Source organism: Melospiza melodia, unplaced genomic scaffold, assembly GCF_035770615.1.
Source record: "Melospiza melodia melodia isolate bMelMel2 unplaced genomic scaffold, bMelMel2.pri scaffold_91, whole genome shotgun sequence".
Classification (NCBI taxonomy): Eukaryota; Metazoa; Chordata; class Aves; order Passeriformes; family Passerellidae; genus Melospiza; species Melospiza melodia.
The window spans coordinates 1,486,612-1,505,373 of NW_026948805.1; the positions used below are offsets into that span (position 1 = coordinate 1,486,612).

Sequence of the window (18,762 nt, forward strand, 5' to 3'; positions counted from 1 at the left end):
TGGGCATTTTGGAGGTGGAATCTCAGTTTTGGCCATGGGCACCTGGACAGGAAAAAGAGTTCTTTTTATTAGGAAGGAAAGCACAGAGCCCCAGTGTTTCAGAGGCAGATGAGGGCCAGCCCTCAGGAAGTCAAGGCCAGCCAGACTTGTCAGTCCTGGCAGCTTTTGTCTGGGAGCTATCCTTGGATATAAGGAATTCCAGAGGCAGTTGCCCAATTTTGGCCATGAGTGCCTGGTCGAGATGGATGGTTTTTTCCTATAGGAAAGAAAAGCATATGGTCCCAGGGTTTCAAAGGCAGATGAGAGGTGGCCCCAGGTAGCCAAGGCAGCCAGATCTGTCTCTCCTGGCAGATTTCATCTGGGAACAATCTGTGCATGTAAGGGAATTTGGAGAAGGAATCCCAGTTTTGGCCATAGGGCCCTGGAGAAGGACCAGGAAAGTTCTCTCCCATAGGAAGGAGAGCCCAGAGCCCCAGTGCTTCAGGGGCAGGTGAGAAGCAGCCCTCGACATGCCAAGGTCAGCCAGACCTGTCCAGCAGCCCCCGGGAGGCCAAACCAGCCACATCTTCTCCCTGTCTCGTTGGTTCCATGGGGCCCCACAGTGTCCCAAGGGTCTCCTTGATTCCAGGAGTCCCTGCAGTGTCACAGTGTTCTCCTTTCTTCTGCAGTGTCACAATGGCCTCTTGGCTTCCCTGAGCCCTTCAATGTCCCCATGGCCCCTTGGCTCCCTGTGGCCCCGCTGTGTCACAACGGCTCCTTGGTTCCATGGGCCCCACAGCTTCATCCTTGGCCCTTGGTTCCATAGGGGGCCTGAGTTTCACAATGGTCCCCCTGATTCCGTGAGGCACCAGAATGTCACAATTGTCTCTTTGCTCCCATGAGGTTCCATAGTGCCACCATGGTGTCCTTGGATCTGCATGGTCACAATGGCCCCTTGGTTCCATGAGTTTCTGTTCTGTCAGCAATGGTTTCTTTGCTCCAGAGGGGCCTTGATGTGTCACAAGGGTTCCATGGCTGGGGTTTGTGTCTCACCCACACTGAAACCCCAGCAGTTGGTAGCCATGTGCATTTCTTTCTATAGAGCTTCTGTCCTCCTGTCTTGCTCCTTATAATGCTCTTGATATGGAACATTTTTTGGTACCTCAACAACTGAAGTGGTTAAACGTTTCCAGGTGCAACAGGCTGAGTTAAGGAAGTTACTGCTATGGTGTTTTATGTTGAATTAGATGTTTTATTAAATCTTTTTCCAAAGTTTCTTGATTTTCTGTACTTTGGCAGTAAAATTTTGTGTCATTTTGACCTCTTGAGAATATATGGTTGGTGTTTCTCCTGTGCACCAAACTCCAGTAAAGGAACCTTTGGTTATTGTGAGAAACGACTGCTGACTTTGAAAATTTTAAAAGGTTTATTCAACCTTAACATAAATGACAAGAAAAGGACTAAATAAGGAAGAACAGGCCTGGGAGCTTCCATCGTGGCTGCCTACCACGTGCCTGGCTCATCCTCAAGATGGACGCTCCGCCTTTTATACCCCAAGGATTGCATCAGCCAACCCTGGCCCCTCCCACAGTCTGTCAGTCAACTCTTCTTTGCTGTTTATTGGTGGAGTCTGCTTTCTTGCAGCTTGATTGGAGGGTCAGGTCGTGTCATGCCACGCCCCCTCCCCGAGGAACAAGCTTTTGTATTCACCTTCTTTCCACTTGTCCTGGATGGCTCAGGCTGTCTGATGGTAACAATAGGGGGAAAGGGGACTGTGGGGAGAACAGAGGACATCTAAACAACAGCCTGCAATAACGTAATCACACATCAATAAAGCTTCTCTTAATATTGACACAGTATTCATCCCTTAATTGTGAGAGCCAATCATCTCATTAGCCATCTGTAAGACAAAGGGACTAAAATCACCATTAAAAGGCTTGGTTCAACCTAAAATTACCTAAAGAGGCCTAAAATCATCCAAAGTCATCTAAAATCCACCTTAAAACTGCCCAGTTTATCCTAAAACCACTCAAACAGACCCAAATCCCACCCAAATGGGTTTATATCATCCAAAGGGATCTAAAATCCACCCTCAACCCTCCAGATTTGGCATAAAATCAGCCAAAGGGGCATAAGATCCACCCCAAAAGGCATGAAATCACTGTAAGGGATCTGAAACCCACCCTAAACCTGCCCAGTTTGGCCTAAAATCACCCAATTGGACCTAAATTCTCCGGGACCAAGACCAAACACAGCAGCAGAACCGGCACCAGCAGCAAGACTGAGACCAACACGGGAACTGGGATTGGCAGCGCTACAGGACCGGCACCGGGACTAGGACCGAGACCCAGACCAGAACCAGCACCAGAACTGCCACTGGGACAAAGCCTGACACTGGGACCAGCAACAGGAGTGCTTTGGAACTGGGACTGGCACTGGCAGCGCTCCAGGACTGGGATCAGGAACAAGACTGGAACCCGGCACCTGCACCGGGACTGCTCTGGGACCGGGACCAGGACCGAGACCGGGAGCCCACCAGGACTGAGACCGAGACCGTCACCGGAACCAGCACCGAGACCGGCAGCGCTCTGGGACCAGGACCGAGACTGAGATTGGCAGTGGGAGCACTCCAGGACCAAGACTGGCACCAGCAGCAGCACTGGGTCCAGAACTGCTCTGAGACTGAGACAGAGACCAGGACCGGCACCACTGTGCGATTGAGATTGACACGAGAACCAGAATCAGCACTGGGAGTGCTCCGGGACTGAGACAGAGACCGAGGCTGGCACCGGGACCAGGATCAGCGCCAGGATGACTCTGAGATCGGCAAAAGGATTGGAAATGGGATTAGAAATGGGATTGGAATTGGGATCCCTCCTGAAACTCTCCATTTGTTCCAGGGAGCTTTGGCTGCACCCCCAGGCAGGGCAGGACCTCCTTGGTTTACATCAATCTGGTGCAGCATCCTGGTCCGTATGGTCCAGTTTGTATGATCCCAGTCTCTGCTCCTAATGCCTATGGTCCCAGCCTGTGAAATCCTGGTCCACGTGATCCCAGTCTGTATGGTCCTGCACAGCACACACTCCATGGACCTGGAATTCCATTTCCCAGCCAGGAAAAGATATTCCTGCCCTTGAAGGCAAAGCTCTTATGAAGGGGCCAAAAGCCAAGTGGAGCAAGATCCTACAGTGACATTTCACTGCCAGCCTTCAGAACTTCACCCATGGCTGTTGTGGCTCCTGCACTGGGAACTGAATCAGGGCAGGGTCTTTGGTGGCAGCTGCCCTGGCTCAAGGGAGGCACTGAGAGAGAAAAAGAGCAGGCAAAGGGAGGCAGGAGAGAAAGGAGGACACAAACACAATCAGCTTAGAAGGTGGAACTCTGCCAATAGAACTGCAACTGACAAAAATTGAAAGGGACAGAAATCAGTAACTCTGAAAGTTTTATTTGCTATCAAATACATCCCAACCAGCCAGCCCCACACAATCCCCATCCCACCGCTCCAAATTGGGATCCCACTTCTCCCAATCTCCTTCCCACCCCATCTCACCATGCCATCAGTGGAATCAAGTGAGTTTGGCATCGGATTGAGTTTATTTTAAGGTGGGAACAAGCTATTTTGATGTGGGATTGAGCCCATATGAATTAAAATTCAGTTGCTTAACACTACTATAAAAGTGTGTAAGCTGGATCAATAAATCGGAGTTCGATTTATTGATCCAGCTTACACACTTTTATAGTAGTGTTAATTAAGTTCATACATATTGCAAAACCTGAGCTCATTATTGGCTACAGATTACACACCAACCCCTCCTTTTGTTGTCAAGATCTGTGGTTTCTTGTTGAGACTAACATTTGTTTTTCTCATCCTGTTGTTGACTTGTTATTGACTGTTCTCAAGGCCTCCGTGTTTTCCATCATGTTTTTTCTCATCACTTTACTCAAGGACATGGTGTTTATTGTTTAAGGAAAAAGCCTGAGAACTTGCTGCTTACAGCTGCCTTTTACTTTTAAACCAGCTTTATATTTTCATGGCCCCTCTATAAGCCATGTCTGAACAAAATTCTGCAACATATGGTTCCTCAGCCACGGTCCAAGCAGTGGCTTCTACCCCAAAGGGTTAAAACCACCCCCAACTGAGCCACAATGTCCTGGTAGGTGGTAAGAAAGCTGTTAGCTGTTTTTCATTCATGCGAACCCGGAGAGGAGGCGAACGGCTAGGGCTAATAATGCTGGAATCTGCTCCAGTGTCGAGCAAGCCTGAAAATGATCCTTTCTGTCCCTGAAATTCCACTTCCACCCTTTTCTTTGGTCTCTCAGAAAGGTTCAGAGTCAGTAAGGTAAGTCCTCCGGTGGATTCAACACCATTTTCCCCCCTCTCTTGTCCTTTCATAGTCTGTAATCCCTTAGTCATTTGGCTCAAGTGGCACCAGCTGAGCAATTCTCAGTCCTTTGTTAATTTGGAGTGGTGGGAAAGGGGTATGCACCATAATCATATAGTCCACACCACTGACGCCTGGCAAAACAAATAATCCCAATGCGGATGATCTTCTGAACAGCAGAGCACCCAGCTTGACCCTGTATAACAATAGGTCCATGAATCCCTGTCAGAATTTTTCGTGGGTGCGGGGTCATCAGTGTAACTCCTACGGTGGCTGCCAGTTCCAAACCGAGGCTCCCTGTGCTGGTGGGTTGGAGACAGGAGAGGGTGCTGATGCTGCAGCGATGACTTGTGTCGGTGCGTGGTCACTGCAGTTCGTGCTTCCTGGTGTCTGAATGGCATTTTTGGCCCCAATTAGCCGTCGGAGGCAGTGCTGCTGAGGTTTGAAGTGTTGCAAGAGCAGCTAACACCTGATTCCGAGAGGTCCCTGCTTGTTCTTGTAAGCCTAGCCCTAATTGTGCTACGCATTCATTTAGAAGCCCTTGCCAATGAGCATTGAATAACAATTGCTGAGGCTGAGTAAAGATCAATTTAGCTATCTCATTACAATCATTCATCAAAAGAAGAAGACTGGTATCAAAAATACAATCTAACATCTGTTTGGCTGGCTCACTTTTCACTCCAAACTGACTAACAGTAGACACCTCAGTTGAGACAGCAATTTCCAATCAAGGGCTGTAATGGTAGCCTGCATGCCCCCTCCCTCCTGCGGATGGAATACAACAGGACAAGCCAGCTTGGTAGCAGCGCTGATAACTGCCTTATCCCCTTTTTTCATAGCGCCTCTGGCAAGGTTAGCCCAAGCCAACCTCCGCTCCCTTGCAATAGCCCCCGCTAGGTCGTTTTCCGCCCCAGGGATCGGCTCATTGATTTGCAGGAGATTATTGGGTGGTCTTGGCCATAGTTCATGTTGTTCAGGGGGTGTGGAAGCCTCAGAAGCGCTCTGTGTAGCCTGGCTTGAAGCAGAAGCGGGTGGCTAAGCAGGTAATAAGACCGTCCTCATTGCAGGGGCTAATGGTAATCCCTTGTCCTGATCGTATTGCCTGTCCTGATCGTAATCTTTATTACGCCCATGAGCGGCGTTAGCCTGCTGGGCAGCCTTTTTCTCAGCCTGAAGCTTTAACATCTCATTGTGAACCACCCTCCATAATTTACCTAACTTCTTGGCAGTTTTATCGCCCTCTAAAGTAGCCTCCCATAATAAATCACCGAATTTACGCCATTCCGTTAACTTGTGAACCGTTTGGGTGTTAATAAAAACTCCCCTATCGTAGCCATAAGTCAAAAACCCTGGTAAATCCTTTTGCAAATCTATCCCCTTAAACTGCCTTTTTTGTAAAAAGGCAGTAAATAAATCATATGCTGCTTGCCTTTCCATACCTAAATCGTCAGCGCTGTTGCAGCCTCTTCAAGGTCCGTGCATCACGTATCGGTCGGGCTCGCCTCGACACCCGAGGCACGACGCGTCCCAGCTTCTTTTTTATCCCTTTTTTTTCTTTTCTCCGCGTTTTCTGCCATCCCGGCTGGTTCTCAGGACCCGAGCCGTATCTTCACTCCTCCGTGGTGTGTTGCCATATCACAATCGGGTGTCACCATTTGAGGAAGCGAAGGGAGTCGACCACATCCTTATTGATCAGCATCGAAATCTGATTTATTGATCCAGCTTACACACTTTTATAGTAGTGTTAATTAAGTTCATACATATTGCAAAACCCGAGCTCATTGTTGGCTACAGATTACACACCAACCCCTCCTTTTGTTGTCAAGATCTGTGGTTTCTTGTTGAGACTAAGATTTGTTTTTCTCATCTTGTTGTTGATTTGTTATTGACTATTCTCAAGGCCTCCATGTTTTCCATCATGTTTTTTCTCATCACTTTACTCAAGGACATGGTGTTTATTGTTTAAGGAAAAAGCCTGAGAACTTGCTGCTTACAGCTGCCTTTTACTTTTAAACCAGCTGTATATTTTCATGGTCCCTCTATAAGCCATGTCTGAACAAAATTATGCAACAGTTGTTTTCAGAGGGATTCAGTTGTTTTGAGGTAACCCTCTTGGCTTTTGGAGTGCAAAGAGATGGAAAACACTGCCCAAAATCCCCCCAGAGAACCCACAAATCCTCCAAAATATTGTCCCTAAACCATCAATTCTCCCTTAAAAACCTCTGAAATTGTGGAACGTTAGACATCTTTGATCAATTTATTTCATTTAATAGCAGCCTGTTTTAGCTGTTTTTAAGGGATGAAGATGAAGCAAAAGAAAATTGAGGCCAAACCAAAAGGAGAGAAGGAGCCAGGTGTGTTCCCAGCATGGATCACAAGGAATGTAAGTGACCAGGGCGGTGCCCAAAGTGCCTCCTCCAGTGCGGGATGGAGCAGAAGCAGCGCACGAAGCTCTCACACTCGGGGCACTCGCAGGGCTTCCCTTACTGGTGCCTCCATTGGTGTTGGGGCAAGTGAGAGCTCTGTGAGAAGCTCTTCCCACACTGGGGACACCCGTAGGGCCTCTCCCCAGTGTGACTCTGATAGTGTCGGAGGAGATGGGAGCTGGTCTGAAACCCCTTCCCACACTTGGAACACTCGTAGAGCCTCTCCCCGGTGTGTATCCTCTGGTGCTGGATCAGCTCAGAGCTCCACCTGAAGCTCTTCCCGCACTCCACGCACGTGTGGGGCTTTTCCCCATCATGGAGCACCAGCTCCGAGCTCTGGCTCCATCTCCGGCCGCCCTCCCGGCCCAGGCTGGCTCTTTCCCCATCAGATCCCCGCCAGCTGCGTTTGCAGCCCCTCCTCGTGCGGCATCTCCAGGGCTTTTCCTCCCCGTTGGCTTCCTGCACCGTGGAGCCGCTCAAAACAGCCTCTTCCACCAGATTCTGCCGCAGGCGTTTGTCCTCCCTGCTCTCCATGCCCAGCTCCTCCTCTGGGCTGGGAAGGATAAGGACAGGATGGGATTTGCCTCCGTGCCACAGGGAAGGGCAAGGAAATTCCCCCAGGGCTATGCTGCAGCCGGGGGCCGTGCTGGGCTGGGAGATGGAGATGCACAGAAAGGGAAAGGTGCACTGACTTCCACCTCACCTGCCTCAGTGTCCGTGGGCATCTTCCTGTTCCTCACAACCTGCCAAGGGTTGGCAATGGGAAATCCTGGTTTGGGGAAAACAAGGGATGAGCACAGTGAGTTTGAAGGTCCCTCTGCACCAGTCCATCTCTACAAGTCACTGGACATCTGTGCTCCAGACAACCTCCCAAACACCAAGATTCAGCCCTGAAAAAGCCTCCCAGGTCCCTCGCCTCCGGTGTTACAGTGTTCCCCCTGTCCCAGCTGCTGGGGTCACGCTTGGATTGGGGGTCCCCCTTCTCCTCAGTGCCCGCCCTGTCCAGGCTGCTGGGAGACCCAGCGATCCCAAAAGTTCCCTGTTTTCCATCTCCCCACTTTGGGATGCCGGGGCTTTTTGGTCTTCCGGGCTCCCTTCTCCCCTCATTCTCTGCTCTGGGCTGCAGCGGCTCCAAGGAGTTCCCCCTGCTCCTCTCCAGGCTCTTGAGGCTCCCGCCAATGGTGGCACTCCCCCCTCTCTGGGCTCCCCACTTTGGGCTCCTGGGGCACACAGGGCTCTGCTCCTCCAGGCTGCCTCTGCCGGCACCGCCACCGCCACCCCCGATGTCCCCCCGAGGGGCCTTTTCCGCTCAGCCTTGGACTGCTTCGTTCTCAAAAAACATCCCCCCAAAAACCCCACCCAGGGACCCCCCGGGATGTCTGGGCCAGGCTCCCCCTCCCTGCTCACCGGCACGACGGGGGATGGCGATGATCCCACAGGTGGGGGCTGCAAGTTCAGGCAGGGCAGCAGCGCATGGTTCCATCTGCTCAGCCTTGATCCGCCTTTGTCCCGCCTCTTCCTCTTCCTCCCGCTCCTCCTGTTCCATCCCCTCTCCTCCTCCTTCTCCCTCACTGCACCTCCTTCTCCTCTTCCATCCCTCCTCCCCCTCCTCTTTCCCCATCTCCTTCTCCTCCTTTGTCCCTCCCTTTCCCTCCCTCCTCCTCCTCCTCCCTGACCCTCCCTCCTTCTCCTCCTTCTTCCCTCCCATTTTACCCCTCCTCCTCCTCCTGCTCCTCCCTAACCCCACCTACTCCTCTTTTTTCCATCCTTTCTCGATCTCCGTTATCCCTCCTCTTCCATGCCATCCCTGTATTTCCAGTCCCGGTCCATGCGATCCCAGTTTGGTGGGATCCCAGTCAATAGAATCTCAGACCAGTTTATCCCAGTGTGTATGGCCCGGATCCATATGGTCCCAGTCTGTGCAGTCCCAGTCTATAGGATCCCATTTCACAGGGTTCCAGTTTATACAGTCCCAATCCCTATTTAGTCCCATTCCAGTTTATCACAGTCCAGTTTATCCTTTTCCGTAGGATCCCAGTGCAGGGTATCCCAGTCCAGTTTATCCCAGTCCATAGGATCCCAGTTCCATATAATCCGAATCCATAGGATCCCAGTCTGGGCTATCCCATTCCAGTTTGTCCCAGTGTATAGGATTCCAGTCTCTCAGGCATCCGCTGAGTAGGGAACTGGGATAACTGGGGGGCACAGGATAGCAGGGTGGGGGGGAAGTGGGAAAACGGGGGAAACTGGGATAACAGGAAAAATGGGATAAGGGGGGAACTGGGATAATGTGGGGGACTGGGATAATGGGGGGAACTGGGAGAGTGGGATAATGGGGAACTGGGATAATGGGAATTCCGGGATAACAGAAATTCCAGGATAATGGGAATTCTGGGATCAAGGGGAAAATTGGGATAACAGGAATTCCAGTCTAACAGAAATTCCAGATCAATGGGAAATTTGGGATAACAAGAATTTTGGGATAATGGGGAAATTTGGGATAATGGGAAATTTGGGATAATGAGAATTTTGGGATAACAGAAATTCCAGAATTATGGGAATTTTTGGATAATGAGGAAATTCGGGATAGTACATATGATCCCAGTCCCTATTTGATCCCAGTCCATATTTGATCCCAATCCATTTGATCCCAGTCCATATCTGATGCCAGTCTGTATTGCTCGGCATACATTCCAAAAGTCTGGAATTCCAGCTCCAGACAGGAAAAGATGTTCCCGCCCTTGAAGGCAAATGGAGCAAAATCCAGAGACATTTCCCTGCCAGCCTTCAGGACTTCAGCTCCTGGGACTGGGAATTAAAATAATATTTGGGCAATAAAATAATAAATAATATGGGGAGGGTCTTTGGTGGCAGAGGGGTCAATTAAAACAGGGCAGAGGTCAATTATATCAGGGATGGAGTCAACTGAATCAGGGCAGAATCCTTGGTGGTCACTGGGGCAATAAATCAAAGGAGGGTATTTGGTGGTCCCTGAGGCAATTAAATATAGGGAGGGTCTCTGGGGGTGCCTGGGTCAATTAAATCAGGGGAGGATTTATGGTGGTCCCTGGGTCAAGGGAGACACTGAGAGAGAAACAGAGCAGGCAAAGAGAGGCAGGAGAGAATAGGGGACACAAACACAATGAGCTGAGAAGGCGGCACTCTGCAAACAGAACTGCAACGGACTGAACATGAACGGGAGAGAAATCAGTAAGTCTGAGAATTTTATTTGCTATCAAATGCATCCCACACACCCAGCTCCACACAATCCTCATCCCACCGCTCTAACTGAGATCCCACTTCTCCCAATCTCCTCCCAGCCCCATCTTACTTAGGTGGCTGAGGAATCAAGTGAGTTTGGTACGGCACTGAGTTTATTTGAGGTGGGATTGAGCCCTTTTGGGTAAGATTGAGTTGTTTTCACTGGGATTTCAGTGGTTTTCAGGTGACAGATCCATCTCTCTTGAGTTTTGGAGTGCAAAGAGATAGAGAAGTTAGAAACATTAGGGCCAAAACAAAAGTAAAAGCTGCCAGGTGTGTTGCCAACATGGATCACAAGGAATGTGAGTGACCAGGGCTGTGCCCAAAGTGCCTCCTCCAGTGCGGGATGGAGCTGGAGAAGCACATGAAGCTCTTCCCGCACTCAGGGCACTCGCAGGGCTTCCCTTACTGGTGCCTCCGTTGGTGTCGGGTCAAGTCAGAGCTGCTGGGGAAGCTCTTCCCACACTGAGGACACTCGTAGGGCCTCTCCCCAGTGTGGATGCGCCGGTGCTTGACGAGGGTGGAGTTGTGCTTGAATCCCTTCCCGCACTCGGGGCAGCGGAAGGGTCTCTCCTCTGTGTGAATCCGATAGTGCTGGAGGAGGTGGGAGCTGGTCTGAAACCTCTTCCTGCATTTATCACACTCATAGGGCCTCTCCCCAGTGTGGATGCACCTGTGTCTGACGAGGGTGGAGTTCCACCTGAATCCCTTCCCACAGTCGGGGCATTGGAAGGGCCTCTCCTCTGTGTGACTCTGATAGTGTCGGAGGAGATGGGAGCTGGTCTGAAACCCCTTCCCACACTTGGAACACTCGTAGGGCCTCTCCCCAGTGTGGGTCCTCTGGTGCGAGATCAGGTGGGAGCGCTGGCTGAAGCTCTGTCCACACTCTCCGCACTCGAAGGGCCGTTCTCCAGTGTGGATCCTCTGGTGCTTGATCAGGCTGGAGCTCCCACAGAAGCTCTTCCCACACTCCCCACACTCATAGGGCTTCTCCCCAGTGTGGATTCTCTGGTGCTTGATCAGGTTGGAGCTCAGGCTGAAGCTCTTCCCACACTCCCCACACTCATAGGGCTTCTCCCCAGTGTGGGTCCTCTGGTGCAGGATCAGGTCACAGTTCCACCTGAAGTTCTTTCCACACTCCACGCACGTATGGGGCTTCTTCCCATCATGGAGCTGCTCATGGAGCACTTGCTCCGAGCTCTGGCTCCATCTCTGTCCGCCTTCCCGGCCCAGGCTGGCTCTTTCCCCATCAGATCCCCGCCAGCTGCGTTTGCAGCCCCTCCTCGTGCGGCATCTCCGGGGCTTTTCCTCCCCGTTGGCTTCCTGCGCCGTGGAGCCGCTCAAAATGGCCTCTTCCACCAGGTTCTGCCGCAGGCATTTGTCCTCCCTGCTCTCCATGCTCAGCTCCTGCTCTGGGGGAGGAAGGACAAGGACAGGATGGGATTTGCCTCCGTGCCACAGGGAAGGGCAAGGAGATTCCCCCAGGGCTGAGCTGCAGCTGGGGCTGTGCTGGGCTGGGAGATGGAGCAACACAGAGGGGAAAGGGGCACTGACTTCCTCCTCACCTGCCTCAGTGTCCCGGGGCATCTTCCTCTTCCTTGCAGCATCCCAGGGGTTGGCAATGGGAAATCCTGCTTTGGGGAAAACAAGGGATGAGCACGTTTGTAGGAGCGTTGAGGGGTAGGATGGTCGGGACGGACGGAGACGAGAGATCTCTGAAGCCAGGTCGTGGAACTTGCGGTTTATTGCAAAGGGCCTGGGTGCAAGGCCCTGCTTGGAGCTGCCAGCCACAGGTCGGAGCAGGCCCGAGAGAAGAGAGGGGTAGAGAGGATGAGAGGGTGAGAGAGTAAGAGGGGAAGAGCGTAAGAGAGTAAGCTTCCCATTACAATACAATAAATCTTCTCTGTTGAATATTCTATTTCTCACTATCAAATCTAGTACAAGATACAAATCCTAGAGCATTTACATACAGCCTGTAAGAATCATTACATCATGATACTGTGTTACATTTTAAACCCTAAAATCACCGCTTTGGACTCCTTCTGCTGAGCTAGTAGGGTCTGCTCAGACCCTTGGGTCTGTCTGCACGCAGAGGGAATTGTTTCAACAAAAGGGGATTACCTTTAGTCAGGCCACACCATTGTTTTCCAGTTGTTCACTAAGGTATTTCAAAGCTTGCTTCCATCTCAATCTTGCTTAGAGTTTCAATATTCTCAAATTCTTTTGCCAGACAATCATATTTATGAGGCTTTTCTGTTTCATCTTCCCCAACACATGTTCAGTTTGAATGTCCCTCTGCCTGAGTCTGTCTCTACAAGTCACTGGCCACGTGGGCTCCATAAAAACCTCCCAAACACCAAGATTCAGCCTAGGAAAAGCCTCCCAGGAGTTCCCTGTCCCTGGTCCCTCCCCTTTGGTGTTCGGGGGTTCCCCCCTGTCCCATCTGCTGGGATCACGCTTGGATTGGGGGTCCCCCGTCTCCTCGGTGCCCGCCCTGCCCAGGCTGCTGGCACTTCCAGCAATGCCAAAAGCTCCCCCCTCTTGGCTCTCCCCATTTCGGGATGCTGGGGCTGTTTAGGCTCCCGGGCTCCCTTCTCCCCTCATTCTCTGCTCTGGGCTGCAGCGGCTCCAAGGAGTCCCCCCTGCCCCTCTCCAGGCTCTTGAGGCTCCCGCCAATGGCGGCGCTCCCCCCTCTCTGGGCTCCCCACTTTGGGCTCCTGGGGCACACAGGGCTCTGCTCCTCCAGGCTGCCTCTGCCGGCACCGCCACCGCCACCCCCGATGTCCCCCCGAGGGGCCTTTTCCGCTCAGCCTTGGACTGCTTCATTCTCCAAACATCCCCCCAAAAACCCAACCCAGGGACCCCCTGGGATGTCTGGGCCGGGCTCCCCCTCCCCGCTAACCGGCGCGACGGGGGCGGGGGGGCGATGATCCCACGGGTGGGGGCTGCGAATTCAGGCAGGGCTGCAACGCGGCTCCATCTGCTCAGCCTTGATCAGCCTTGATCAGCCTTGATCAGCCTTGATCAGCCTTTGTCCCGCCTCTTCCTCCCGCTCCTCCTCCGTCTTATCCCCACCTCCTTCTCCTCCTCCATCCCTCCTCCCTCTCCTCCTCCCCTGTAACCCCGCCTCCTTCCCTCCTCTTTCTCCTCCCGCTCCTCCTCTTCCATCCCTCCTCGAGCTCCTCTGTGTTATATCCACCTCCTTCTCCTCTTCCATCCTGCCCCTTCCATTCCTTCTCCTCCTCCTCCTCCCTTACCCCTCCTCCTCCTCCCCCTTCATCCCTGCCCTTCCCTCCCTCCTTCTCCTCCCCCAGCAGCAGCCACACCCTCGGTGCCCCTTCCTGCAGCCCTCGCAGCCCGCGGCAGGAGCAGGGATGGAGCCGGGACAGGTCGGGATGGGCAGCGCGGGGCTCTCGGCTGCTCCCAGCCGCTGCGGGCGGGGGGAGCCCGGCCCGGGCCAATGGAGAGGCAAACTGGGCACACTGGGGGCTGTACATCCAAACTGGGCCTTGCTGGGGACCCTGCCTGGCCACTGCCAGCCCTTGGGGCTCCTCTCGGCACATCCGCCAGGGGAGAACGCACACAGGGCTGGGGGATCCCAGCAGTGGCAGCACTGCCAGGGACTGGGCTGGACTGGGATCATACTGGGAGTGACTGGGACTGTACTGGCTTCGTACTGGGATCATACTGGGATCGTACTGGGAGTGACTGGGACTCTACTGGCTTTGTACTGGGATCATACTGGGATCGTACCGGGAGTGACTGGGACTCTACTGGCTTTGTACTGGGATCATACTGGGATCGTACCGGGAGTGACTGGGACTGTATTTGCTATGTACTGACATCATGCTGGGATCATAGTGCCATGTCAGGCCAGACTGTGATCGCATTGATGGAGACTGGGATCATACTGGGATCATACTGGGAGTGAGCAGGAGCCTGCAGGGAGCAATTGTGACCATGTTATGGAGAAATGGGATAAACTGGGAGTGACAGGGATGGTGCTGAGTGTGACTGGGAATAGCTGTGAGTAACTGGGAACATGCTAGGAGCAACTGGGAGGAACTGGGAGTGACTGGGTGCATGCTGGTGGTGATTGGAAACTGCTGGACTTCAACTGGGATGAACTGGGATCATGCTGGAGGTGACTGGGATAATACTGGCAGTGAGTGCCACTACACTGAGGCTGACTGGGAGTGCTGGTGAGCAAATGGGATCATACTGGAAGGAACTGGAAGAACGGTGGAGGAAACTGGGGTACACTGGGAGATACTGGGAGTGACTGGAACAAAAGTGAGGGTGAAAGAGAGCAACTGGAACCATGTGGAGCACAACTGGTTCATAGTGGCAGGGACTGGGAGCACACTGGGCTCATCTTTGGATCATACTGGGAGGGACTGGACTAATACTGGGAGTGTCTGAGAGCGACTGGGAACACACCCTGCACATCATCCCCCATGCTGGGCCTGACTGGGAGCAACTGGGAGCATGCTGGGAGCAAATGGCATCATACTGAGACTGACTGGGGTGATCCAGGAAGCAACTGGAACCATGCTGGATGCAGCTGGGACCATACTGGGAGAGACTGGAAGCAACTGGGATTATACTGGGACCACACTGGGAGAGCAGGCATGTGACTGGATGAAACTGGAGCTTACTGGGATGATACAGGGGTTGAAAGGGAGTGACTGGGATCACACTTTGGGCTACTGGGAGCAAGTGAGAGAGACTGGGATGATGCTGCAAGCAAACTGGAGAAACTGGGAAGGACTGGATGCATGCTGGAGGCAACTGGGATATACTGGGCATGACTGGGGGATCATTCTGAGAGAACTGACACCTTACTGGGGCCACTGGCAGTGCCTGGAAATGACTACAGACATGCTGGGGACAACTGGGATATACTGGGAGTGACTGTCACCATACTGGGGGGACTGGAACCACACTGGGAACAACTGGGACCATGCTGGGGAGAACGGGGCCCACACTGGGGGCAACTGGGAGTGAGTGGGTATAGTAGGAGTCCTAGTAAAATCTATGTATTGTATAAGTGGCCGTGCCCTGATCCTAATTGTAAATGGGCTGCAGCTGTGATGTCCTTAATTGGGTGGCTGCTGTGGCTAATGAAGATAACTGGGATAAAAGGGAGTGGGGTGGCCGTGCAGGGAGAGTCTTGGAGGAGCCCTGACCAAGAAGCAGGAGCAACACTGCTGTGAAGAGCTGTGTGTGAGAAGAGCACCCTGAAGGTACGGGACTCTAGAAATATAACAACAGCAATACAAGATAGGACAGCCGAGAGCTGTGGCAGCCTGAGAGCTGGGACTCCAGAAATATAATAACAACAACTGGGACCATGCTGGGAGGGACTGGGATCATCTGGGGAGTAATTGGGACTGGAGCAGGGACAACTGGGTTCAACTGGGACCATACTGGGAGTGTCTGTAACCACAGTGGAGTGATGGAAGCACACAGGGAACAGCTGGGCCTATGCTGGGAGCAACTGGGATCACAGTGGGGGCACTGGCATCAGCGTGGGAGTGACTGGGAGCAACTGGGATTAGACTGCAAGTGACTGGGATCATACTGGGAGTAGACTGCAATCATACTGGGATTACACTGGGAGTGAATGGAACCTGACTGGGGGTTACTGGGAGCAACTGGGCCCATGTTGGGAGGAAAATGTGACACACTGGGAGCAACTGGGATCGGCTGGAAGGTTCTGGAACCATGCTGAGAGCACTGAGACTACAACTGGGACAACTGGGATCATACTGGGAGCAACTGGGGCCACCCTTTGAGCAACAGATGGAAACTGGGATTGTGCTAGAGGAAACTGGGAGTAACTGGGAAAGACTGGGATCATTCTGAGGAAACTAAAACCCACTGGGAGTGTCTCTAACCACACTGGGGGGACTGGAACCACACTGGGAACAGCTGGGATCATGCTGGGAGCACCTGGGACGATGCTGGGGGAAACTGAATCTACCCTGGAGGCAACTGGGCACGACTGGGACCCTGCTGGGAGGGACTGGGACTGTTATTGGGGCAACTGGGATCATAATGGGAGGAACTGGGAACATCCGGAATTATGCTGGGAGCAACTGGGATCACACTGGGATCACAGTGAGAGCAGCTGAGTCCATACTGGGTTACACTGGGATCTCATTGAGAGAGACTGGAATCATACTGGGAGTGGCTGGTTTTGTGGATTTTGGGGGGTTTGAATTTTGGGGGATTTTATTGGCATTTTAAGGGGGAGTTTTTCTGCGGGTGTTTGGGGGTTTATTGAATTTTTGTGGCTTCTTTTGAATTTTGGGGGTTTTACTGAGATTTTGTTGGGATTTTTTGGGATTCTCAATGATTCTGAGGGTTTTATTGGGATTTTTAGTTGATGTTGGGGCATTTTATTGGCATTGTGGAGCCATTTAGTGGGGTTCATTGGGGTTTTGGGGTCTTTCGGGATTTTTGGTGGGATTTGAGGGGTTTTGTGGAGTTTTTTGTGTGTTGCCAGTATTTCTTTGGATCTTGGGGAAGATTTTGTGGGACTTTTTATGGTTTTGGGGACATTTTTTGGGGATTTGCAGATTTTATTCAGGATTTTTGGGATTTCAAAGGATTTTGTGGGCTTTTATTGGGATTCTATGGTGTTCTAATGAGATTCTGAGAGATTTAATTGGGATTTCGTGGGTTTTATTTGGACTTTGGGGTTTTTAAGGAGATTTTGGTGCCTCTCAGCTCTTCCCCACACCAAGGGAATGCCCCAAAAGCCCCCCAAAATTCCATGAAAATCCCACAAAATCCCCCATAATTACAAGAAAACCCTCAAAAACCCCAGAGAATCTCTGAAAATCCCAGTGGAACTCACCAAGATTAAAAAATACTCCAAATAATTTCAATAAATCCTTTCTCAAGAAACCCCTCACAACCCCAATGAAAGCCCCCAAAATACAAAAGCCCGAAAATCACGCAATTCTCACCCAGTAATTACATCCCAAAACCTCCAATAATTCCTTCGAAACTGACAATAAAATCCCCCAAAGCCCAAAAAAGTCACCCCGAAATCCCCAAAACCCTCGCAAAATCCCCACAAATCCCCCCAGACTCAGTGGGCCCGTCCTGGATCAGGGGGTGAGAGGCAAAGCTGTGTTTCGTGTCAGGTACAAACAGGCAAAGTGTGTACTTGCGAATGCGAAATATGTGGACATCAACAATGGGATAGTTGTGAATTCTAAAAATAACTGAGGAAAATAAAGCATGGAAAAAGGCCTTTGAACCTATCTTTTGTTTGCAATTAACCCTAGTTGATTTAGGAGCATTGGAATTAAGGTGTTAAGGATGTTCCTTTTTGCTTGCATTTAATCCATAAAAAGCTCTGCAATAATAACCTTCTGAAGTATAATTTTAGAATATTACTTGTATCCTTGAACCTATAGCTTTGGAATATATATAAAGGAAATATGCTTATCTCACGCCTTATTGAAGCAGAGAAAAGCAGCTTGAGAAAGGAAGATGAACATCACCTCAAGGGTTTATGGTTTCAACCAAAGAGAAGCTGGACATCACTGTTATGAGATTTATAGTCTCTGCAATTAAAAGGTGGACACACATCTGGGGAGCTGGACCCCACCAGATGGGATTTGTCTTTCTTCTTTCGGAAACTAGACCATCAACATCTGGGGATACTCCTTTGAGATACATCCTGAGAAATTAAAATCACAATAGTGTATAGAATTGTGGTGTAATAATTTGGAATAAAAATTGCTGATGAGTAAAAGATTAGAAATAGAAACTACTGAAAAAAGCTGATGACTACCCCTATAAATACCTGTAACCATCAATTATCGGCGTACAGTTAGAGAGAAAACTTCCCCCACTGTACCCGGCGCTGTATTGCTCATACTTTACCATATTAAAAAATAAATTGATTGCTGCTTGAATATTGGCCTAGTCAAGCTTCATATTCATAACAGGGGGCACCGGCCGGTGGAACAGGAGCCACTTCAGGGGGCCCTCGGAGCTTTTTGGGGAGGGGGCACCATGGGAGACCCTAAAAACCGGGGGGGGGGGGGGGGGAACCCCTGCTGTGCCCCCTCCCCCCGAAACCCCGAGACCCCGGTTCAGGGTGGGCCTGGGACCCCCGGGACCCCCAAATCTCCCCCGGGACCCCTCCAGGAACCCCAAACCCCCCAGAGCTCCCCCAGGGTTGGCCCAGGACCACCCTGGACACCAAAACCTCCCCAGGACTCTCAGAACCCCCCACATTTCCCCCCAAAATTCACCCCAGACCCACCTGAGACCCCCCCCCCCCCAAATCCATCAGACTGCCCCAAATCCCCCTCAGACTCCTCAATTCCCCCCAAAACCCTATGAAATCCGCTCAGACTCCCCCAAATTTCTCCCCGGACCAACCTCGCAACCCCCCAGTTCCTCTCACAATCCCCCAAAATGCCCTCAGACCCTCCCACTTCCCCTCAGATCCCCCTAAACCCACCTGAGAACAATCCAGACTCGCTCCAGCTTCCCCCCGCCTCCGCCGCGTGCGCCGGCTCCCCCAGCCAAGAGCGGCGCGTCCCGCCGAACTAATCAATCACCGCCCTGCACGGCCCCGAACCAACGAATCACGGCGCAGCTCCCCTCAGCAAGGCCCGCCTCCCCGGCGCCGGCCCAGCCAATCAGAGGCGAGACGGAAGCGGCCCTCCGTTCCCCACCGCGGC

The 18,762-nt window shown here is 51.9% G+C and overlaps 2 protein-coding genes across 2 annotated transcripts; both read right to left on the reverse strand.

Annotated features, from left to right (window-relative positions):
- Positions 1-6,046: 6,046 nt before the first annotated feature.
- On the reverse strand, positions 6,047-8,353 carry LOC134414034 (zinc finger protein 22-like). Its single transcript, XM_063148031.1, has 2 exons — positions 8,195-8,353; positions 6,047-7,556 (listed from the first exon to the last, which is right to left on the reverse strand). Exon 2 carries the CDS (start codon positions 7,319-7,321, stop codon positions 6,845-6,847), a length of 477 nt encoding a protein of 158 aa, XP_063004101.1. The 5' UTR covers positions 7,322-7,556; positions 8,195-8,353; the 3' UTR covers positions 6,047-6,844.
- A 1,790-nt stretch (positions 8,354-10,143) lies between these two features.
- LOC134414030 (zinc finger protein 239-like) lies at positions 10,144-18,622 on the reverse strand. The gene is made up of 3 exons (XM_063148026.1): positions 18,540-18,622; positions 11,614-11,679; positions 10,144-11,460 (listed from the first exon to the last, which is right to left on the reverse strand). The coding sequence occupies exons 2-3, from the start codon at positions 11,633-11,635 to the stop codon at positions 10,454-10,456; spliced, it is 1,029 nt and encodes a 342-aa protein (XP_063004096.1). The 5' UTR covers positions 11,636-11,679; positions 18,540-18,622; the 3' UTR covers positions 10,144-10,453.
- Positions 18,623-18,762: the final 140 nt, after the last annotated feature.

Excerpts from the sequence above, each read along its gene's own strand:
- LOC134414030 (XM_063148026.1), bottom strand. The coding sequence starts at position 11,635 with ATGCCCCGGGACACTGAGGCAG. Across the intron at positions 11,461-11,613 it reads GCCCCGGGACACTGAGGCAG|AGCAGGAGCTGAGCATGGAG; the intron begins GTGAGGAGGAAG and ends TTCCTCCCCCAG.
- LOC134414034 (XM_063148031.1), bottom strand. The coding sequence starts at position 7,321 with ATGGAGAGCAGGGAGGACAAACGCCTGCGGCAGAATCTGGTGGAAGAG.